We start from the raw sequence: 24,415 nt of genomic DNA, 5'->3' as shown, positions 1-24,415 counted from the left end.
TGTGCTCTGTGAGTAGATTGCAATTGAATTAGGATTTTAGGCAGTTCAAGCTGCCAAAAACAAAATCCAGCAAAACAAAACTTCAGCTTAACCACAAATTTCATTAGCTGTGTTACATATTAATCTAATCTCAGAAGTATTGACTCAGCATTAGTTTTCTCAGACGCTTGTTATACAGAAGAAAACCTAGATTAAAGAGGTGGCAAAGAGAAAAATAAAAGATACTGCTTATATGTCCCATTTGTGTCAATGTATCATAAAAATCTACCATGAAATAATCCTGGGAAAAAGGTAGTCTGCGGTTATCATGCAAATATTTGAGCTGCACATCAGAGCTGGTTCAAAGTCCCTTAAAATCGGTGTGAAATTTTTCAAGTGAACCTCAGCGAGGTTTGACCTGGCCTGTTGTTAGCTGCTGCAGTCAGGTGGATAAGAAATGAGAATGCTCTACCAGGAAATAGAAAATCAAAGGTTGCAAAGCTTGAATCTAACTCAGCAGCTCTGGGAAGGATGAGAGCGTTTGCAATGCAGTGATGTTTCACTTCAGGTTATACTCTTCCACAGTTTTACCTGGAAGCTTTGATGATTCATTCAGAGAAGCTGTTTGACGTGCTCGTTTCGGTAATCTTGTCAGGCCATGCTGCACGAGTAACTGAGGTACTGGGAGAACGGCCTTCCCTGTGGTGTTTAACGCTCTTGAGATGGTTCTAGTTAGACCTCGGTGCTGGAATCGAGTCTAGATACTTATGAGTTACATGAAAACCTTCCCGATTAAAATTCCTTTGAAAAATGAGTGAAAGTCTGGGGAAGGCAGAAGCTCTTATTATATGAAGAGCTTTATCCACTTGTACCAGAGAAGATTCAGCTGTCATTCGGTTGCCATATTCTATCAGAAATTTCTGCTGTCTTTCTCATGAGCAGCATCTTTATTTTTTGTCTCTGACACCTACAGATGCACACACAGTCAAATCCAGGCTCTCTTGGGAGCTCTCTCTCATGTTGAGAGGCAGTTTTTTCTCCCTACTTGTGGCACATATTTGCATGCCAGAGGCCAGAACAGTCAACCTCTTCTTATTCACTGTGTAGTACAATGTCTGAATGCTTACTTAACAGGTGATAAGTGTGCATTGTAGCCATAAGGCAAAGCTGAGTTTGACTTTCTGCGTGGTTTAGATACTCTGCTCTAATTCTGTACTGGAGACAACTAAACTACCAGATCTTTGAGATAAGCTTTAGGAAATAGCTATGGGAAAATCACTCTTTGTCTGACTTTGTATGCAGCCCTTCTCAGTCTGCTTGTCATTTATATTTATGTTATTCCCTCTATATTCCATTTTTAAAAAGGAAGGACTTTTCATTTTTAAGTTGAGAAGCAGGGTGGAATTAATGCCCAAGACAATGCATGAAGTCCATGGCCAGTCTGTGAGAAAACCAGAAAAAAAATCATCTGGGTTGCATAGACATGATTTATGAAAGTAAACATGATTTTGCTATACAAATATGGGACTTGTAATATACCAGGCTTAGTCTTCTTTTAGAAGAAATTTGATCAGAAATATCATCTTTTGGTTCATCTTGTCTTTGAACTCTCTGTTTATTTTTGAACCATCTTTGTCCAGTATCATCTTCTGGTAGAATAAGCATTTTCTCCCATCCTCTAGCATATCTTCAGTAAACACGCAGCAGTATAATTGCTTTTCAGGAGGTATTTTCATCCCCACACAGCAAATTAAAAAAATAATAATAATAATGCTGCACTAAAGAGGTGCACAGTCAGGCAGCGTGACCGAGAAGGCTCCGAAATTGGAATCACCTCCGTGTCCTTCCACTGCGGTAAAATTGCAAGCCCAGATGGGGAGTCAGGATGCTCTCAGGATGCTTTTCCCATGCACTCGCATCGTGCTCTGCCTTCCTACCTGCTGCCAGTGCAGATAATGCCCGGAGCTCAGAGCCTTTTCTTCAAGATAGGAATCGCTCAGTCAGTGCAGGGGACAACAGCAGATTTTGTGCATGTTGTGTTTGTGTGCCAAATCGGAGCAATGACAGTAAATAGCTTGCTTACGATTACAATTCACACAGTAATTACAAAATTATAGTATGATCCTAACATGGTGTAATAAATGTCTCAGCTTTTTCTTCTCTGATATTGCACCTCCCACAGTTTGAATGCTTGCCCTGTCTCTCTGCAGAATGCAGACAACCCTGGGGAAAACAGTTCAAAAACATACTGTGAGTTGATATTCCAAGCTATGTTTAGTTTCAAGAGACATGTAATATAGAGCTGTTGCAATTTTGTTTTATAAAACAATGCAAAGCCTCCCAACACCTCGTGAGTTTATTCAATGTGACCTTGAACAGTATTTTTCATCTTACACTGGATTTCATCTAAATCCAATGTGCTGATTTTAAAGTTGTGCTGATGATCTTAGCATATTTTTGTAATTCTTAAAAGTGACTTTTTGCCTTGAAGCATCTGAGTACTGTGCAGCTGAGTGCTCTGAGAAGATGCAGGGGCCAAGTAGCAGGAATGAAGTGTGTTTGAGTTCAATGTGGAGCAGAATACTTGGGATTTGTTATGCTTGATGGATGAGTATGTACAAATGTTCCGCTAATAATTGTAGTATTGGAGTGACCTGAGATTTTGTTTCATTTACTCAGAGAAAAGGGGTCGATATCTTGTTGGTGTGTTAAAATACATGAAAATAAATGTAGAACAGTGGTCTAGTTGGTACTGTTATTAACTATATAAATTCCAGGGTAAATTTTATAGAAGTACTTATGAAATCTACCTTAATGCCAAAAGACTTTTGCAGGATTATTTTTGTTACAAGGGAACTCATAATGCTTGTGATGGGATTATTTTCATCCTGTGCCATATAGGCACATACCAAGCTTGAAAAAAATTTCTCAAGGAAATGTCAAAAGAAGGTAGGGGACAAGGAAAGTAGTAAAGGTCTCTGCATGTCCCTGCTGCAGCCCCATTTTTGCTCCCCATCTGCTAAATTTTTTCAAGGGCTGTGCCACTATGGAAAATATGTTGTGGACAGCTCAGAGCGTTTAACATCCTGACCTCTGTTCTCAGCAGTGACGTATCAGCAGGACTTTCTAGCCCTCACTAACATACCCTATTTCCTCTGCGCAGCAGAGAAGCCTCTCTTGTAAGGAGCAGGTTATTTTTCCCCTGGAAGCACATGGCTAGGCTAGGGCTTGCTCTGTGATTCTCTGGGTTATTTAATGGTCAAATGTCATCGGATTCAATTCCATTTATGTTCTTCCATATTCAGAATGAGGGTTGTGATGACATGAACCTGAGTAATAAGCACAGATAAAGTCAGTATTGTCCAGTGGCCCTTCTGTATATGCATGGGGAAGCATAAGCACATCTATCTGTATCAGCTGACTCTACCGATGTGTATAGATGTAGAATGGCCTCAAATCCTACCATGGACATGCTGTGAAATCTGCTAGGCTGCGTGCATGCTCTTCTTACCATAATGTCAAAGGGACAGTGTTTGATTAGTCAAAGATAGGTCTTGAGCAACACAGCCGAAATTCAGACAGATGTCTCACGCAGAACAGAAGTGCTGAGTCAACCACCTAAATCCCTGCTTAGTTGTCTGACTTCAAGTGATTTAATTTGTTAGGGGTACTGAGAGCAAAGAGAGAGAGCAGGGTTAGCTGGGGCGTGCTGATTTGGTATAACAGGCTCCAGAAATAGCTGCAGCCATCCTCTTACCTATAAAACCCCACAGGATTTCATCCAAAGTCCAGGGGAAAGCCCCCCAAAATTTCCAACACTGTTTATTTTGCAATGTGGCACCCTGGAAAACTGGGAAGTGTCAGATAACCAGATGTTTTAGATGTAACCATCTTCTCTCACGTTAACCTCAATTCCCCTGTTCTTTTTGGTGCATGGGCTGGATTGCAAGAGGTTGAATTAAGCAGGTTGAACACCTGTAAATCTGGCATTCTCTAACTTTCTAACACTTGACTTTGCAATTTAAATAACTTTTGGGGGTTGTCTGCATGCAGGCCACAGCCACACATACGCACACATGCACTTGTCAAAACCACTTGCTGGGATGCATTATGCATACTTCTGAGAAAAGTTAATGTGATCCTGGAGCTTCCATAAGGGCTAAATTGGCTTTTACAAGAAATTGTCGCCGCTTGGTGAAGATCTTTAATTTAACTGATCTTTTCTGTGCAACTTGATGCCGAGTGCATTGTGGCAGTTCAGTGCTGATAATAATACCGATATATGGATTCAGTCTGCTGGCGCTATCAGCCAAAGAAAATATTTCTTTGTGTTATGGTCATGGATGTTTGTACTGAGAAAATTCAGCCCTAAAGAACAAACTTATTAATGCTGAGGCAACTCAAGTCTGTAGCCGTAAAAAGCAGAGGAATCCAGGTCTTGAGGAAATTACTTTCATTTATTCAGCTCTTGTATAGAGGCGAGCATTTCTGTAGCTTGCTATAGGCATTTCACAATAGCAAAGGGATTGCATCTCTGATGCTCTGAAGTGTAATTAACGGTTCACTCCACACTATAACTAAGGAAAAGCTTTTTTAATTACCTATCAGAAAGGATTCTGGAATTGATCAAATAGTGCTATCAAGGGGGCAGACTTAGTAAATAGACATCTGATTTGTTCATTCAAGGGTTTAATAACAGTAGCTGGTTCAAGGCCAGTCGCTAGAAAGCAGCCTTTCTGTACGAGATTGCCCGTCAGTGGCTGGGGAGCTCAAGCCTTTGGAGGGTGCAGGGAGCTCCCCGTAAATTTTGACCCTTTCTTCAGGCTCATAGAGGTCTGTGGGCTCGCTGTGATTTTTGCAGCATCCGTCAGCAGCTCTCAAGCCACATTACACGTGCGTTTGCAAGCTCTCTGTTGCGAGGGCAGGAGCAGTGGTCTGGTGCCATGGCCCCTGCTCGAGGCTGCTGGAGCGGGCAGCTCCTCTGCCCGTCCGTGTTGGACAGCCCTGCAGGAGCAGGGCAGGGAGGCAGATGGCTTTCGAAGAGCATCAGCTTCTGGATCAGTGGATTGGAGAGGGCTAGACCTGGTGCTGTTTGATTTTCTCCACCTCTGCAGCTTTCTCTGCCTCATGACCCACTTTTCAAATCCTCTGGGGACACCGGGTGTTCTTCGTGCTGCTTAGAGAAACGACAGAAGAGTCTCCAAATTAAAACAGACCTTTAGGATTCTTCCCAGATTAACCAGAGCGCGATGTAATGGGCCCCTTTGCAAGAAACATTTGAATTGGAACAGATCCATAGCTGTTCAGGAACCAGAATTTCTGATTAGCAGAAAATGGCAACTTAAAACACACAAAACCTGCAAATATTCTGTATCAGGCTGAACATCTTCTATAAATGATAAATTTACAAAATTGTTTGGACCAATTACACATCTAGATTCCCTTGAAAAATTTAGTTTTAAAATAATGACTTTTCTATCAATATTCTCTACCAACACTTTCAGATTAATATCAGGTTGAAGTGAAGTAAAACAGTAGTTGAAATTAAACATTTCCTTTTTTCAGCTTGGTGTTTCACAATCACAGTGTAGGCAGAAGCATATTTTAATTTAAGTGAGGCTTCTTTTTTAATGGGAAACTTTTCAACTTTGGGGTTTTTTTTGCACCCATTGCTAATATATCTAAAAAACCCTCTTAAAATTCTGAAAAGTCCCTTTTACCCATTCTGCTTGCAATTATGAAGCTTAAGCAGAGAAAGGGAAAAACAGACATAGAAAATGGAGTGGCCAGAATTATCTCTGGGCAGCAGCTTGGGCTCATTTACTGGAGGGGAATTGTTTAAGAGATGAAACTAACGGAAGTGTTTTAATTAGATCCCAAATCAATGTCCAGATGCGGATTTTGAACGGAGCAAAGGGAGCATGTGTGTATGTGTGCTCTGGGACTTTATACGGACCTCAGCCGGCCCTGCCAAGTTGCACGGGCTGGACGTTTTCCTCGGGCTGAGTCCCTGCAAAGAGCCCAGGCACCCTTGCACACACGCTGCCCTGCATGCACAGCCGGCACTGCAGCTTCCAGGAGGGGTGCTCCAGGTGGAGCTGACTTTCGGGCTTTCCGTTGTGCCCAAGAGCAGCAGGGACTGGTGTGCCCCAAGTAAATCCCGGTGCTGCTTTCTCTGCAAAGAGCTGGGCTCTGACCAGCTACTGCACAGCGTTCAGTGCTGTAGTTCTGACTCAGCTCAATTGGGATATCAGCTGACAGCCTAAATTTGCTCATACTGCTGCCTCTGGGCCAGTTGTGCTTATTTGTGTATCCCTCTCTATGCCAAAGGCTTATCGCTGCATTTTGAGATGTTTCCTACTTGGCCGCAAAGGGCTGAGGCTGGAACTGTGCAAGCCCACAAAGGAACGGGAAAATCACTTGCTCCTTTGGCTGGGAAAGGGGACTCCCTGTGAACCACAGATAGTACCAGCCAGACCCTGCACTTTACACCCAGTGCCCTGCAATTGTACTCTGACTGTGTAGCCCTCACTGAGACCCATAGTCGTGATTTGACTCTATTTATAAAGGTACTGTAAGTCTTCTCCCAGCCTCTGTTGGAGCATGAATATAATGATACATTAATTGGAATGTGGACTTAAAACTTTGTCTCCAGCACCTCAAGTTACCATTAGGTCTTTGAATATTCAGTTAGCTATTGAATTTCTCCAACGAGAAGACTGCCTGAGGATGAGACTAACACTATGACCACATTTTCCAATAATAATAAAACAAATCACTGAGTAACTTTCCAGCCAGTGTTTGGAGCCAGCTGATCATCGGGATGGTTCTCAGATTGCCTTTGCTTGATCTCGTACTGCCTTTTGCAGTAGGGCATGACCATGCAGTAGGACCATGAGAGTGCCCAGGCTGCACTAAAGTAATGCTCGGCTTTCTGCTCTGCTGTTCATAAGGGTGGGTGACCCCCCGGGGTACCAGAGTTTTCTGCACGGCATGGCTCCTAAGCAGAGCCGGGCTCCGTTCTGTGTCCATGGTAGCAGCGCTGGACACGTGGCAATATCTCGCAGTTATTTCTGATATGTAGTAGAAGTTTTCTCTGGCTTTTCCCATCAGATGCATTATTGATTCCCTTTTGTTTAATACTAGCTGGGCTTTCCAATTAAGTAGTGGCTTTAATTATACCACAAGGCGTGCAACATAGATCTTGATTATTAACACTAGTCCATTGGATAATGAAAGGAGGACTAGCAGGTCTAAATTAAACAGAATCATAAAGATGAACAACCTTTTCCAAAAATTCATCTTACATTCAAATGCAGTAATTTTCCTCTTGTTACATTTTTGCAGTGTCTTTGTGTATATTAATTGTTGAAGCCGAGTTCTGCATGACTGTCAGCATTAATAAATGAAGATTTAGTGGAGGCTGAATTTGATTAACTAGGGAGCATGAAAAATAACTGATTGCAGTGTGGTGTTTAAATGCAGTAAGACTGGAAGCCATTCCCTGCAATTTGTCTGCACCAGAAAGTACTGCTGAATACATGAATAGCTTACCTAGGTGGGTTGCATAACACAGACTAAAAATTAGACATATAATTTAAAGTGGTCAACTAGGCTGCCTTTATATTCAATGGAGGAGGAGAAGACATGGAAGCATTGCCGTAGATGTATGTAACGTCCTCTGAAGGTCTCTCCCTCAGGAACCTAGGACAGTCAGTTTGAATGTAGTTCCAAGTAAATCCAGTACAAAATGTTAACAACTCCAAGGCATAAAGAAACAAGAGGGAATTTCTGTATGAGTAACACATGTTGAAGAATGACCTTCCAGCTTGGGCAAGCTGACAAGGTCCCCACCCAGTGTAAGGCTGGAGGCAGCATGCTTTTCAGCTGGGAGGAACAGAAAGGATGACCAAGAATATGCTTTGCATCCTCAGTGTTTCTTACAGAACATAAACTAAATGTGTCTCGTGTGACCCACGCCCTTACAGGTGCCTTAAACACAGTTTAAGAGTGTACTAAGAGAGTGTACTAGTTTTCTGAACTTGAGAGTGACAATATTTTCATAGCAGGAGTATTTTCCCCTTAAGAAGAGTAATTGTGGGGGTGCCGTCCTTAAATTGTGTATGTATCTGTGATGCAGGAGCACTACTGAGGTCCAGCAGTGACTTGCAGCCGTCTGTAGTTGTGGGTTGGCAGTGTAGAGTTTTTCATTTCCCTCCCCTGAGCCTGTGGCTGTTGGTTGCGCGCTATCAGTGCCGGGAGAAAAGGATATTCCTGTAAATTTCTGAACTGTCATGTTGTGTTACATTCCCTGGTATTACATTACAGGATAAAAAGAGGTAACAGAACAAGCCAGGCAGTGAATTCAGGGCTCTATTATTATTATTTTTTCCTTTTATGTCGTCTTACCTGCATCTCTGTTACACTATACCTGGTATTCTTACAGCTTCGAAGAAGTTCTTCCTATGTCTTTAGGTGAAGTTGTTCCCCTTTCCTAGCTTAAAATGTGCAAATTTAGTTCAGCTGACAATAAGAAGTATGTATTATCTCCAACTGCCTTCTTGATGTAACATTAAAAATTAGCTGATTTTGGTACTTGTTTTAGTTGGATGGGTTTCACAGTATAAAAGAGTCAAGGTTTCAGGTCAAATAACATAAAGGTTTTTTAGTTGTTGTTTGTGTCTTTGCGATAAAAACACGAACAGGCCAAAATGTCAGACAATTTACTCTTCATCTGAAATAAAACTGAACTGTGGACTCCGAGTTGATGCTGTGTTTCATTTTAATAGTGTCACTTCTTGTTTTGCCCATGTCTCTTGTTTTGAGCGAATTTAGTGCTAATAAAAATGAGAGACTCTTAAAACTAGCCTTTGCCAGAAGTACTGGGCTGTCACAGTCTAGCAAACGTAAGCTCCCCGTCTTGATTCTCTTGATCTAGGTGCTTTCCAAGGTTTTGTTTCTCTGAAACAGCACCTGCCACTTGAAGTGTTTGATAGTTTTATGATGTTGAAGTATGGGGGCTCTATTCTCTGTTTCTCTAGCTTTCTGAAAAAATCTTGTCTTCTGTTGTATTACCTCTAAACTTTATGCTATGGTCTCAAAAACAAACCAGAGTCAAACCAGGTCACCTTGCCAGGTGGAGGTCTAATAGGCGCTTCCCATGTAGTCTGGGCACTTTTCCCTCAACTTCTACCAAACCAACTGGCTATCACAGTAAGAAACGATTGCTCAGCTGGAAATATGCCATTCTGACCTGCACCCTTTCGGCTACAAGAAATTCTGCAGCAGTTCAAAGTCCCCTCCTGGACACTTCTCCTGAAATGTGGTGCAAGCCCTGAGGAGCAGGAGCCCCAAGCCTGTGCCTCGATGCCCCTTTTGTAAAGCCAGCACCAGGCTGATCTCGGTCATCTCTGTTTTCTGGCTGCCTAGGAGTATATAAATGACCCTTGTGGTGTAGGCAGTTTGCAGCATAGGTTCCTAAGGCTCAGAAAACCCACTCTCTGTGTAAGTGTATAAGGGAAGGAGATCAGTGTGTGAAATGTGGTGTAAAATCAGATTCCTGATATCTGTGGTTCTTGACAATTTTGTGCGTTGGGAAGAACTGCCTTGTGAGCGCTGGGGAAACTCAACTGGGAAATTTAATTTTTCACACAAAGCTTGTGATGATACTTTAACAAGCTGAAGTGTGGTAAAGGCAGGGTTACTGGGGACAAGAAGAGCATTCTCTGTGTGCCTAGTATATCATCTTTTTCATTTAGTGTGCAAGTAAATGCTCTGTCTTAGAAAGATGAGTAGCCCAAGTTTGTAATTAATGAGTATTGGAGGCAAAGTTCCTCTTTGCCAAGAAAGTTGGTATGGGTTGCAATTCTAAAGGTAAGAATCTTCTGTGTCTTACTGTGACAAACTTTGGCATATACATTATTATATACGTGAAAATAACATTTGGAATATGCTGCAAATCAATGTTTCTTATCTCCCCTCCCCAGAAAGAAAGCTGGGAGGCCCTTGCTCAGCAGAAGGTTAAGGGTAGTGAGAGAAGAGGAGGCAACATTATTCTCTGTTTTCTGCAGAGAATTATAATAATACATCATGTAGGGATCACTTAAGCAATAACAAGAAGCCATTCAGTGGAGGAGAACAGCAGAGCTGGCTACCATGCAGGAAGACATCTCTCTCCTAATATGTCTGGATTAAACAGAGAAAATGAGGACAATTGCTATGCAGACATCAAGTAAAATCCAAATTCCCTCGGTCTAAGCAGTGCTCCCACAATTTTTAGTGAGTGCGTGTGGTGGGATTTATCAATGAGGCATTAGACACCTTTAAATTACAGGAGATTTCATCTAATTGTGTATTGCTTATGCAGAAAGCTCTCTGTCTCTCAGCTCCTAGAAATGAAACCCCGTGGAGCTGCATTTTACCTGTGCGAGATGCCTCTGGATTGTCAACTAGTTTCTTAATTAGTTTATTTGCTTCTTTGCTCCAAGGGATGAGTATATTATTTATTCTATGCTTCCAGACTTTTGTTAGTCTGCATTTATGTATTTTGTCTTCAAAATGACCTAGCACTGGGCTAGCCTCTAGGGTAGTATGAAACATACCTTCCTGGCAGAGATGGTAGTTCAGACTTGACTAGTGGTAAAATAATATTAATAGCAGCAATAATAATTAAAACAATACACTAAAATACCCTTGGGTGCTGTTGCTAAGTTAGACTGTACCCCTAAAATTCCAAAGGAAAGGCATAAATTTTAGTTATTTCTATCCACAAAGTGAACAGTTGTCTCATTCAGCAGCCGGAGAAAGCTTTCATCTCCTCCGTGGATGTTTCATTAGGACGCAGTTCTCCCAGAGGGTCATGGTGCAGTTTACATTAAACTCAAGATAAAAATGACATTGAAGCTTTGCTCCTGTATTTTCTTCACTGCCTGGAAATAAATACATGACCTACAGCTAGTTCGGTGGCTTATTGCCGTGGTGTTATTAACCCAAGTGTACCCAAGAGGCGGGGAATTTGTGTTCTGTTTGCTCGGAGAGGAGCACTCAGCTCCTTTGCCTGACAGATCAGGGAAACTGCGAGTCGTGGGGGGAAAGTTTCTCTACGAAAAGGCTTGAGCAAATAGTCTAGATGAAACAAGTTGAACGTGTCTGTCTATAGATAAGGGATGAAGAAGGGCATGGTTGTGAATACAGCTTCAGTCTGCTGGGCGGGCGGTTAATGGAAATGATCTGTTCTTCCACTGCAGAGCACTTAGTTCTAGGTTTCTTTCTGATGGCAAACTAATTTAAATCCTCAAACACTGAGGCTGTGACTTTAAAATATCTATTGGCCTATAGGAAGCAGGAAAAACCACCAGACAGCACAGAGTAAAAAAGGAAATCCACTCTAAGCAGACAGATTTGGGCAGGAGCAGTGTGTGAATACTTGTGGTGGTTTAACCTGGCAGGCAGCTGAGCACCACCCAGCCATTCACGCCCCCCTACACATGCACACAAGGATGGGGAGAGCCAAAACATCGGTGTGCTATCAGCATTATTCTCATCCTAAATCCAAAACACAGCACCATACCAGGAGGAAAATGAACTCTATCCCAGCTGAAACCAAACCAGGACAATACTGACATGCTACAAAGCCCATAGCTTCTTGGAACCAAGAAGATACTCATGTATGATCCTGGCCTGCTCAAATTCAAAATCACACTTGAGTATCTTGCCTGGTCTAGGACATGTGTCTAGTTTCTGTCAACCTGAGTGAAAAGAAATCACATGCTGGCCTGTTTTTTCTGAATCATGATAAGAGCTCATAAATATAAAAAAATCCCTATATGTTGAAGTGTTTTAATGCTATGAAGTGTGTGCCCTAGATATTAGCTTCACGCTAGACAGAAAATGTTGCTGTATTTTTAAAGAAATGTTTTTATTTCTAAATGTAACTAAAATTAAATTAAAATTCAAGTTTTCTGAAGTGCCTGAAATAATTAGAAGGTAAGAAACTTGTTAACATTTAACTTCTAAATGCGTGAAATTGTTCAATACTGTGCTGTTCACCTCTAGCTAGCCTCTAATTTAAACAAAAGCTGTAAAAGTGCAATTAGGCTCCAGTCCAATGAAGCACTTAAATATGTTCTTAGTTTTAAGTGTATGAGTAACCCTAGTGAAGTTAAGACATGCTTAACTGCTCTGTTTGGATAGGACATTTTGCAAAGTAGTTATAACACGCAAGGAACCATCCTGCGAGTATCACTGAGAAAGATGTAAATGGCCCATCAGCACTTCGGGATCTGACTGCCCTTAGGTTTTCACAGAGCTGTGTTTGCCCAATGGTTTATTCTGCAGAGTTCTGACCCAAAGTCCACTGAGATCTTCAGGTGTGCTCCATCAGCTGTTGTTGAAGAGGCTTCGTTGGGCCGTTTCCTGCCCCTGCCTACCAAAGGAAATCCCTGCAGCGCATGCACCTTCATTTGTCCTCTCTGCTTGACTCTGAGACATGCCTTTTCATAAACACGCTGCTCCTACTGCCAGGTTCTCTGCTTGATCTCATATAAAGCATCTAAACATCATGGATTTAATACTCCCATTTTCAGTGCTAAATCAATGTTCTTTATGCATTTGTTCTTGGAACACTGCTGTGTTAGAACTATAATTCTTCCCACATACCATAAACTTGCTCTGTTTTCACTCTGACAGAAACTGATCCATTAAAAGCAAGAGGAAAAAACCCCGTGACTACAGTTGAAACGTTTCAAGGCTGTTGCTTTTTAGTCCAATAGGTTTCTGCATCACCTCGGCACACCGAGCGCTGGGATTGCTGGGGCCACGACCCGCCTCGCAGCTGCTGGGACGGGGCAGCATTAAGAGCTTCTCATTACTTTTTCAGCAGACAGTGAAAGGATGGGTTTCCGCAGTTTATGTCTGACCTCCCGTTTGGTGGTTTACTCCTCCAACCATCCTGTATTTGTACATAGGTAGGAAGAAACATTCAGCTGCGTAACTGGATATGACCAGAGATTAAAGCTGGTCTCCTGTGAAAGACACCGGAGCCCATTAAAGAAAAGATTGTTTGCCAAATGTTGTTGTATGTCCTCCCGAGACCATAAAAAACATTGTTAGCTGAAGTAATAGCGGAAAATGATTGCATTCCTCTATCCTCCTCCTTACCACCACCCTGCAATGTGACAGCAAACCTGTAATGAAATCTGTGAAGAGCTATGCAGCAGTTACCTTGAAAACTCTTTTTTATTGCCCTACATTTCTAGATAACAGTGATACTCAGCCTCTGTCCAGCACCAAGAGCGCCAGCTGAGGGATTGAGATAGTCAAAGTTAAATAAAAGTACCTTGAATTTTTAATATTAAATACTTGCAGTAGTTTTTTAATAGTCAAGGATAACTTTCTGTATTTACATATCATTATCAGAATAACAAATAGCTTCAAGGATATGGCAAACCGCTCTGTGCAAATAGAAAATGGTGAGTTTACTCTTATACATTATTTATTGAAAATTATTCCTCTGATTTTATCCACTCCACTATTGTTTTCTTCATCAAGAGTGAACTTGAATTGTGATGGGTGAGACATTACTGTAGGAGATGGTACCTTAAGACGTGTAGTCCATTTTGGGGCTATCAGAAATGCAGCTGAAGAGCTGACTCCACATTGCTGGCTTGGGAGTAATGACCCTTGATGGCACAAACAAGAAGCAGTGCCACGAGGTAAAAGCTAATTTTGTGAATGCACCCTAGAAAACATTTTCTGGCTTCTTGAATAGCTTTTTGCAAACCTTCTCTATTTGAAATATGAGGTTGTAGTTTTGGCAAAGTACTGAGATGAGAGTATTTTCTCTCTCCCATATAGAAAGTGTAGTTTCCAGAATCAAGTTCAAAAAAGTTGTGCAAAAGGTAGTATTTTCTGAATATATTTTGCTGGTAAGAACTTTGAATTAAAGAACTGTTATTGGCAAATTGGCAAAAATCCTTTGGTTTTGCCTTTATTTAGTACCACTTCGTTGTCTTCAGTGATGTTTACCTTCCCCTTGAGCTCAAGATCAGAGAGATCCCCAATCTCAAAGCAAAACTTTGTAAGACCACCATTGTGTGGACATCTCTTGTCTAGTTTTTATTTTTAAAGGATGCAAGCTAAAATAAATCCAGTTGGAACAAGGGCCAGAATCTTTCAGAAATCTTGAGTACCACTTGACAAAGCTAAACAAGCTATTAATGTCTAATAAATCACCTAAAATTAAGCAGAATACATGTTGCTTGAAATTTAGTTGGGATCTTTCTTAAATGCAAGTCTAGTACCATTAAAAATAAAGTCACATGGGCGATACATTTTCTCTGGGGATTTCTGAAGAACATTTGAAAGCAGATTTCAGCTTCTCCATTAATTTCCAATCAGGCTAATGCTTTGTGATGCAGTGTGCATCCAGCCACGGGCAGATCTGAATGGGCACACTGGGGGATAGACTGGAAATTTCTTACAGATGGTATTTCAAAACATATTAGTGACTCAAGTTAAGTTACCAAAAAAAAAAAAAAAGGAAAATACAACAGAAGGATGTGACCGTGAGAGTTTAGCCATTTTTGCGTCAATAAGAGTGCTTGTTTTAAAACCCATTGAAACTAGTTTTAGCGTGTTTGTGTGTATAAATTGATATGATTATTAGACATGATGGCATGTTTATGGCATTATTTGCATGGGGAAAGCCAGAACTATCTCACTGAAATACAGGGACTCTTACTTTATGCATGTGGCAGCTACTTTTGAGGAGTCTAACAATCCTGAATGAATGTAAGGGTTAGGAGTCTCTGTAAGTGGGGCCATCTTCATGCTGCATTCGGTAACTGTTCATATAGATTTGCCCATCAGTCATTTATTGGCAGTTCTCAAGGCTTCTCTCGGGTTACGTTTAGGAACCTGATACCTGTTAAAACACTTTTTGTTAAAGTTGTGCACGAGTTACTGTAAAGCTGCGATTGGTCTGGACAAATCAGTTCCCACCACAGCGAAGACAAGTGAGCTTCAGAGAGTGGTTGGTAAGAACTAGCGTACAAGCAATAGAAAATATGATGTTACTTTTTTTTCCCATGATTTGTTTCTAATGAATATTAAGGGAAGCAATTCGTTGACACAGGAAGTGTTTGAGATTAGCACAGAAGCAAGGGTTCAGCCTGAAGTTTTTTTCCTGATGAATGTGGGTAATTTTTTTGTTAGCCTTTTGGGTGCAGAATGAGGAAAAATGCATCAAGGAGGCATGAGAAAAGAGCTGCTGGGAATTCTTGGAGCACAGAGTAGATTTAAGATCTCTGTTTATTGTTACCCTGAAAATGACCATTGATATCACTGTGGACCAGACAGACTATTTTAATTGACTTGCCTTGACTGCCTTTTAATATGAAGCTCTGAAATACTGTGGGATGAGGAAAAGACATGGTTTGTACTGAAGAATGGTTAAGGAGGACCCTAAAAATTGATGGATACGGGAAGTCTGTTAATGCCAAATGTCCAAATACTGACAGGAGTGTCATAGTGCTTGCAGAGGTGGAGAGAAAACTATCTCAATTTATTTAGCTGTCACTCAAGGGAGGAAAAACATTCTCTTCCCAAACCCTTTGTTCATCAGTGTTGACGGCTTTATGGAGCTGCCTAGACTAACAAGCTCACAGCACCAAGCAGGATTGCATCGTATCTTGTATCTGCACTTTCCCAAATAAATTCAGGAAGAAGGAGAAGTTGATTTTTCTTCTGTATGATAAATCAAAGTGAGGGCCATTCTGTAAAGGGAACACTAAGAGGGCATAGCCATAGTGAAAAGGTATCACCTGACCAGATTTTTGAGGCTTTTCTGAAAGCCAATGTGCTTCTCCTTTTACCTGACTTGTAAATACAGTGGTCCTCTTCTCTCGAGATATGCAGAGTATCAGCGCTCTGTGCTCTCTTGTTCGTTGTCTTTTCATTACTTGATTCTTACAGAATGCCATCCTTGAGCTGCAAAACAGGAAGAGAAAGAAAGAGCTAGTCTCGAACTCAACCATTTACTGATTCTTTTTTTTCCTTTCAGATAGGGGAGAAAAATCCATCCTCAATAGAAAAAGAGTGTTATGTCGTTGCACAGTTAACGCCTTCTGTTGAGAAGGAGAATTAATTAGGAAGGAGTTGGAGCCCTCTGCCTGACAGATTCACGATCCATGAAGCTAATCACTTTTGTAGCCTGTCATTGCTTTTTGCCATGGACTGGTCAGCACTTCGGTCTCATGCTGGGAAAGGAGATATTTGTAATTTGTCACATTTTCACTGTTTCGCCAGTGCAGAACAAAAAAACTAATGATAGCTTATTTCTGCATCTGGAAAGTTGCTAATACATCTAGCATTAGCTGCAAAAGCTCAGCAGATTTCTGGAGAAAAAAAAAAAAAGAAACTTCCTTCCTTCTTCTTCCCCTGCTGTGCCTTTAAAACGCGAACACAGACCATTCTGCAGCTTTCAAGGCATGGAGCATGTTGGGGCTCTTTTGTGCTGGGACTGCAGAGGAAGTTCTGCATGCCAGTCAAGTTTGTGAAGGAGGGAAACCCACAGTCCTCTCCATCCCAGTGGTTCATTGGAAAAACATGTCTTGTATTAAATACTTTAAGATTCATGATGCAGCTTTAGTTTTGTTTGCATTTTTTCCTGAAAGGTAAAGCTGTCAGAAATCTCTAAATGTATTGCCTAATCCATTTCTGAACTCAGTATATTAAGGTCTACAAGCAAAACTCATTTTTGATATTAGCACATATGCGGAAAAGAGAGAAAGCAGGAGAAAGAGAGAAGGAAATATTTCCTTTCCTTGGTAATCCCCTGAACTACCAGCACAGCAGTAGTATCAGCTGTTTACAAAAAATAGTGCAACTCGAGCAGACTGTAAGACCTGCTGATAAAGAGAGGTCACGTTTTTCTGTTGGATTGGATGCAAGTAGAAGAAATACAACAGTTGTGGAACGAAGGTTTAAAGAAAATGAATTTTCTTTTCCTTTTCTACCTACAAGCTCACAGAGCTGTCATAAGCAGGCTGATGTTCAGCTGAAAAGCTTTTGTTTTCTCATTGTCCCAGTTTCTAATCTGTGACCTTTTCTGTGTTAGTACCTGATTTTTTTCCAAGGTTCTGTTCTGCCAACTGAAGCCTTCACTCTTGTACTCTTTGCTCTTGTGCCTGCATAGACAGTGCTTGCGGTTGGGCTCAGGGGGCTGGCTCAAAAATGTTCATTTAAGGAACTGGTTCAATGCAAGGGAAAGAATGAGTGAAAATCTTCTCCAGGGTAGAGGAAAATTATCTGACATCAAGCTCTCTGTCATGTGCAAAGGAAATACCTCTGGGTTTCTAGCCAGGCTCTGCAGTAGACAATGTAGAGCAAGAACTCTCAAAGACTCTTCCCAAGACAACCGCAGGATGTCTCTGGTTTAATGCTTAGTGTGTTGTACGAAAGGTGCCTGAGGGGCTTTTTCACATATCAGGTCTAATCCATCCTCGGCTGGTCCATGGAAATGATTAGCTGTGGCATCACCAGCCTTTTCTTGGAACCTCCAGTCCTAAACCTATGCAGTGGTGTGTTTCTCTACAGCATGGACATCTGCCCTGGAGAGACACTGCTCCTTGTGCAGCTCTGAAGTCCTTTGCTCATGTGCACCGAGACAGCTTACAATAGTAATTTAAGATCACAGTAATATTAAACATGATCCATGCCTGGCCAACTTAGACCACTGTTAACTGATACACATAGGTTAAATTTATGCTTAAATTCTCCCCCAGATCAATAGCGTTAGATGTTAATTCGGCCTTCAATACTGTAATTGTCCTCCCTCATTCAGCAGCCACAGTTCATAACATGGTCAGGCCTAGTACAGAGAAATAAAGAGCAGGCAGCACCCGCTCCCTTCCCTGGCAGGGTGCTGGGCTGGGTGGTGCAGCCGTGGGCTCCCCGAGCGGGGCAGCCAAGCCCTGGCTCCCCTTGAAGCACTGCCTTAAACACCCCCATTTCACCCAGGACATCTCTGGAATGACTTTTTTCTTGACTTCACACCTCCTGACACCCTGACTTTCTCAGCTCTGCACGCAGGCACGAGGGACTGGCTTCTCCGTTGCAATGTCAGTTGTTAGCACCCAGCCAGAGCGAAGCTGCAGAGGCGCTGTGAGGGCACGGCGGGCACGGCTGCGCGTCGGTGCTAGAGCGTCTCTGCGTGTGACCTGCTAATGGCACTGTTTGGCTCCGAGTGTCAGCTGCTGGTTAGAGTTTCTTGGAATTAAGGAAGTATTAACTGTAAATTGCTGTGGCTGGGATCTAATTACCGAATACATTGGGAAGAGCTTGGGCAGCAATCCAGCAAAGCACTTAAGCACCCAGTGATTTTTAAGGAAAGGCCTCTGACTGGGATTGCTGGTGGTCTCAGACATCATAAAAAGTGTTTGTTAGGAGACCAGTACATTCTGCTGACTGCCTCAGCACATCCGTCTCATTTTCTGAAGTGACTTTAGGAGTTGGGAGTTCAAGGTTGGCTGAAGTCTTCAGGAAATGAACTCCTGAATCACTGCTGCAGATTGAAAAGTTTACTCAGGGGAATAGTTCCTTTTGCTGTTCTTCATCCTTGCTGTAATAAACTATGACAGCTTTTAATCCACTGCTAAATCCTGAGGTTTGCCTTGGCCCATCTGGATGTTCCTGCTGTAGCTGTGTTACCCGAGATACTCAAATATGTGATGGTTGGAGCACTCCAAATAAAACATGATGCAGTGTTTCAGCTACGTCCTGCTAACAGAGGAAGGGGAGAACAGACAGAAGGAAGGCTGCCATGAGAAATGATAGGAGTGACTTCACCCAGGAGAGAGAACAAACTCAAAACAGCCTTGTAGCAAAAGTAACCAGCATGGCCGGGGGATTCACACCAGGTCTTCCAGTCCGCTTACTAGGAAAACAGATACTTCTTACTCCAGAAAGATTCAGCAAAAATGTCTTGGTCTGAAGACAAAGGAAGCCCAGCCTGAACCACTGAGGTCTTGTGCTATTTCAGTGGTTCCCAGTCTTTTCCTAGGCAGAATACTTCAGTCCTTCTGCACATGCCTCTCTGCCTCTGATGTTTGTGTTCATCTTACCTTCCCTCTGCTCATCCCTCTTCTCTCCAAGTGCTGCTTTGGCTGCCCTCTCAATCTCACTGCACTTCCTCCTCCTCCTCCTCACAGCTTCCCTGCCTTCCCCAGACTTCAGCTGCATGGTTTCTTTGCTTCCCTTCTTCCCTGCCGGCTTCGAGCCCACACGCAGGATGCCACCAGGATGCTTGGCCTGGGCTGAGCTCTGTCCTCCGCCTCGCTTCCACTGGCAGCTCACCCGCTCCTTGGTTACCAGCCTGATTTACTGCCATGCAATTTGCTATGTCCTGCTGATAGAAGTGAGGCTCTGAAGCAAATTGCAGTCAGATCAAAGATGTCCCTCATCAGGGGAAATCTGTCAAGGTCCATGCTTTTAGCTGATGGCTCTTTCATGTTCCTGAAGTATTCTTAATGGACTTCTTTGATATGTTGGTGTGGTCAAGAGGAAAATCACGTTCAAAAAGAAATTCAAAAAGGAGCATTCACACCTCCTGTAAATCTTTGTCCTTCTTCCAGGTGTATTTTTAGATTGTGTAAGAATGCAGTTTAGCCAGGAGTTTTACACGGTGGTCCTCTGTGTGGTACAGGCCACCAGCAAGCCGTTGGTAAGCAGCTATGGGAACGCTGTAATCGATGACAGGTACTCACGTCTCTGTGCAAATGGTGCTGGGACGAGAAGGAATTACAAATAATCACACTTTACTAGAATTCATAACTGATTTCCAAAGGTTACCCAACAGTCAAGCGGTTGTCACCCTCTCCACCCTTCTGACTGCTGGTAGTGGAGAGAAGTATGATTGTTATGCCAAGGTAATGAGCAGGAGGTCAGAAAGTTTGATAACAGCAGGAAAAATCATTCCCTGTAATACAATTAGCAGTATTTTAGAGAGCAGGTTCAGTAATTTCTATGGTAATTTGGAATGGCTTTTGACTGTGAGAACATGTAGGTAATTTTTTAATAAGTTAGCCTCTTTGCTAGTGGGAGAGAATTCCACTGCAATAAGGCAGTGTGGTGGTACGTGGGGCATGGACTGGGATAAGGTGATATGGTGATACGTGGGGCATGGACTGGGATAAGGCAGTGTGGTGATACGTGGGGCATGGACTGGGATAAGGCAGTGTGGTGATACGTGGGGCATGGACTGGGGGGCTGGGGAAGCAGAGATTCTGCGCTGAGCTGTGTGACTTTACCAGCTCCCTTCTCCAGGCCTCAGTTTTTCCTCTCAGCATGGTCTTCAGTAACGTGCATAAGTGGGAAGTAGCTGCATACCAAGATGATATCGTAGATGGAGCAGATTCATTTTGCAAATGTTTCAGGAGGTGCACGTCTGTTCAACAAGCTCTGTGCGTTTGTTACTGCTGCACAGGCTACAGGATCAGGAAGGAGGCAGGTGCTCTTTGTCTGGGCAAAGGCAAAGTTTGCTTGAGTAGGTCTTAGTTTTAAAAATACAAGGTCTAATTACAAGTTAGCAGGAGACTTTCTAATGGGTGCCCTTGGAGCACAGGCAAGCTATAGTGTTGTGGGCCCTCTTCAGAACGTTCTTGAGCAAAGTCATTAATACTCCTTTGTTTTTCAAGAGATGCTTTTAACCTTCCAGAATAGAGATCCTTAAAAATGTGTGTGTGTACACATACACTTTGCTTTTCACTTGGTTGATGGAAACTTTGCTGCTCCTAGCTATGTTGCTTCTTTTCAGCTTTTACTCCATCTTCTTTTGCGGTTAGAACGAAGAAAGTCTCCAAGTGCCTATATGCTGGAGAGCAGTGGAGGATAAGAGGATATTCTTCAGTGTATTTTGCCTCCCACTGGCTGCTTGGGTTTTAATTCTTCTTTTTTTTTTCTTTTCAGGTGCAAGCAGATGACCTACCCAGATGACCTGCCCCAGATCTCCGTGGTCTTTATCTTTGTCAACGAGGCACTGTCTGTCATCCTGCGCTCCGTGCACAGCGTTGTGAATCACACCCCCTCGCACTTGCTGAAGGAGATCATTCTGGTGGATGACAACAGTGACAATGGTGAACATGCGTAACTTTTCCTCTAAGTTCTATACCCTGTGTCACTAATGGACGTGAAATATAAATCAAAAGGAGTTTGGTCACTTCTAGCTCACATGCATCCTTCTTTTTTTTTTTTTTAACGTTGGGATGAAACAGCAGTGAATCACTCTGTGTTTAAACACAGCCAGAGGAGGAAACTCATACATGCAACCGCTGGTTTTTGGATAATAACCAGATCTTAAGTTGGTGTAAATTAACGTACTTACCCTGAAGTCAGTAGAATTTAGAAGAGCTTGTGTTTGATGATGAGATGGTTCGTTGAGCCACTTGCACAAACGTGTCAGTAAATATTAACTATTTATATAAGAAATAAATATTATGTGGATAAACCCTGCTGATTTCATTGGAATCCTCACAGAATGAATGGCATTTGTATAGGCAATCTCAATATAGAAACAACACTTTTCTCCAAGTTTTCAGATCCAGAGGAATACCATCATTAATAGACCAAAAGTTTAAATTTTGTTTCCAAAGAAAAGTGGGGTTACAGATTTTCCTTGAAGATAGTTTCTTTTATGTGAAAGCACAGTTTGCTCCTTCACATTTACATGTGTTGTAATGTCAGATTTTGAGTGTTTGTTTGTTTTTTTTTTTTTTAATTTTTTATTGATAGGAAATAAATGAGGCTGTGAAAATGCAACAACAGAAAGAGCACAAAGCGCATGCAACTTTCAGGTCATGTCATTCATTAACGTAAAAATAGCACTTGTGTTACAGCCATCAAAATTCCAAATACTGGTGAGCATGTAGGGTGCTATCAATCAATCAATATGTTTTATGGAATGGGTTGGAATTGCCTTTAGGATACAGATGACCAGCAATGTTGTTGCGTTTTGTTATATTTGAGACTTCTAGAACTGTCCAGCTTCTCGAGTCCTATTTAAAAAAAAAAAAAAAGGCTCAGTTTTACCATTTCCTCCACAGCTCAACAGCTTTTTAAATCTTTCAGTTTCAATTGCCATTCTTCTTTGAAATGCCCAAATAGAAAAGAGGGGTGAGAGAACAAATCACTGAAACACAAATAATCCTCAGAATATACAGTTTTAAGAAAGCTTTTGTCCAATTCTGCTTTCAGTGTTACTGCAGTGTAACCTATGGAGTAATTACGTGAGATTGCAAAGTGTTTGAGTCAGCGTAATGCAGAAGAGAATTGGACTCATTGTTTCTCAGTGAACTCTTATATGGCTTTTCTCTGTCATTCTTCTAGATAGCTGGAGATTTATCAGGTCTTTGATTTGGATGATAATGATTCTACTGTGTAATATAGATCAGAAGAATGAGACTTCTAATGCAGTGGAAGCTTCTACTAGTTTTCCTAATAAATATATTTGAGTAAAAGCCTCATTATGAATAAGTTGTAGTGTAAATGAATTACCAAACTAGATTGATTTTAAAAAAAGACAGAGACAGTTTTAGTAATTTGCCTGTTTATAAGCCTATTGAAATGAAGCTGAATAAAGGAGTGAATGAGTTCAGCTCTATCTGTGGTTGAATGCCTGAAAATGAAAAAAGAAGTCTATTCGAAATCTTCAAGATCCATTTAGTTTAATGGGGAAGAAGCCTTGTATTGTAGAATATTAATTATATTTAAGGGAAAACTTAGAATTAAGGGAAATTAATTCTGATCTGAATTAGGTCTTGACCCAAAATCCACTGAGGTTATTTTTCAAACTCTTATTGAATAGCATAATTCAGACTAAAATAAAAAAAAAATCACCAATGACTCCCACGTTACTCTGCTATAAGTTCAGAATTGCTCCTCCAGGGGCCAGTTGCAGCCTAATGAAAATCATCAGAGAATTAGATGAGTAATTATTTAAAAATATGTAGACAAACTATCTCTTCAAAACAACACTCAAATCCTTCCTGCCATATTAAAGCTTTGTAAGTCTAACAGTATCTTCTCTAATGTGCAGAGAATTATTCTGGGTTGATACCCCTGGAACTGGTCTGTCCCACAACTGTGGTACTTGGTTTGTGTCTGTGAAAGTGACAAAGGATTTAGGAATATGTAAGGACTTCTTTCCCTTTCTGTTGCAGAATAAATCAAAGTAATGCGTTACATTACAAAGCTATGTTTTCTTATCATGAATGTTTTTTGTTTTTTCCCCTGCAGTTGAGCTCAAATTTAATCTGGACCAGTATGTCAATAAAAGATACCCAGGTCTGGTGAAAATAGTGCGCAATAACAAGCGAGAAGGACTGATTCGAGCCAGAATCCAAGGCTGGAAAGCTGCAACCTCTCCTGTCGTCGGGTTCTTTGATGCTCATGTCGAATTCAACATTGGCTGGTGAGTTCTTGGCTATTCCTACAGGGAGAGAAGTGCTATTACATTTTGCCCTATGTCTCAAGGGCTGTGAAAGACTAACTCAGCAGCTGGGGAGCTGAAGAACTGTATGGATGAGACAACTGTAGGCTGGTGTTTTCACATTAGCAATTATGTTTGAATAATGTAATTTGGAGAGGGTCTCTTTATCAGGGAGCGCAGTGATAGGAAAAGCGATAATGGCTTTAAACTAAAAGAGGGTAGATTTAGATTAGATACAAGGAAAAAATTCCTTTCTGTGAGCGTGGTGAGGCACTGGCCCAGGCTGTCCCCAGAAGCTGTGGCTGCCCTATCCCTGGCAGTGCTCAAGGCCAGGCTGGATGGGGCTTGGAGCAACCTGGTCTGGTGGGAGGTGTTCCTGCTCATGGCAGGGGTGTTGGAACTGGATGATCCTTACGGCTCCCTTTCAACCCAAACTATTCTATGATTCTATGAATACTTGTTATTATTGCAACACTGTCAACAATCTTCTCCAATGGCTGCAAGTTCCATTAAAAAAAAAAAAAGTTTTTGTCTCTGCTCCAGTACAGCTTAGTGGAGAGGGAAGTAATTTAAACCACAATGAATGGAAAGCCTCCAGAGCAGACAAATATGGAGATACCATTAAGGAGGCTCAGGGCTCGAGGCAGATGCATGCTTTCAAGTACTTTTATTTTATCTGCTTGTCATTTTCTTTCTTTTCTTCTTAGAAACTTGAATATAAATCTGACTTCTTCATAAATATTCTTACATTTACATTTGAGGGAAACGTTAAATTATTTCCTATATTTTTAATGGGGCTTGAAATTAGCATGCCTTTCCTCATCCTCTTTGTTTTGGAAGGGAAAGGCATTGACTGTGGGTAGCACAGATTTGAGCTTAATGGGCCAGATCTACAGTTGGAGTAAATCTTTGTAGCACCACTCAGTGGCCAGTATTTGGCATTACTAGACCTCG

General features: G+C 41.7%; 1 protein-coding gene across 3 annotated transcripts in view; it reads left to right on the top strand.

Moving 5' to 3' along the window:
• Positions 1 to 24,415, top strand: part of GALNT9 (polypeptide N-acetylgalactosaminyltransferase 9) — a 243,193-nt gene that overhangs the window by 128,493 nt on the left and 90,285 nt on the right. For all 3 annotated transcript variants that reach the window (XM_080558977.1, XM_080558978.1, XM_080558976.1), the window contains 2 exons: positions 20,944 to 21,110; positions 23,269 to 23,443. In XM_080558977.1, the coding sequence (XP_080415103.1) occupies positions 20,944 to 21,110; positions 23,269 to 23,443 (342 nt within the window). The remainder of the gene's footprint in view (positions 1 to 20,943; positions 21,111 to 23,268; positions 23,444 to 24,415) is intronic.

This window comes from Anser brachyrhynchus (assembly GCF_964034855.1).
Source record: "Anser brachyrhynchus genome assembly, chromosome: 17".
NCBI classification, from domain to species: domain Eukaryota; kingdom Metazoa; phylum Chordata; class Aves; order Anseriformes; family Anatidae; genus Anser; species Anser brachyrhynchus.
Note: the sequence above shows the minus strand (reverse complement) of the source record. Positions and strands in the feature narration are given on the sequence as shown.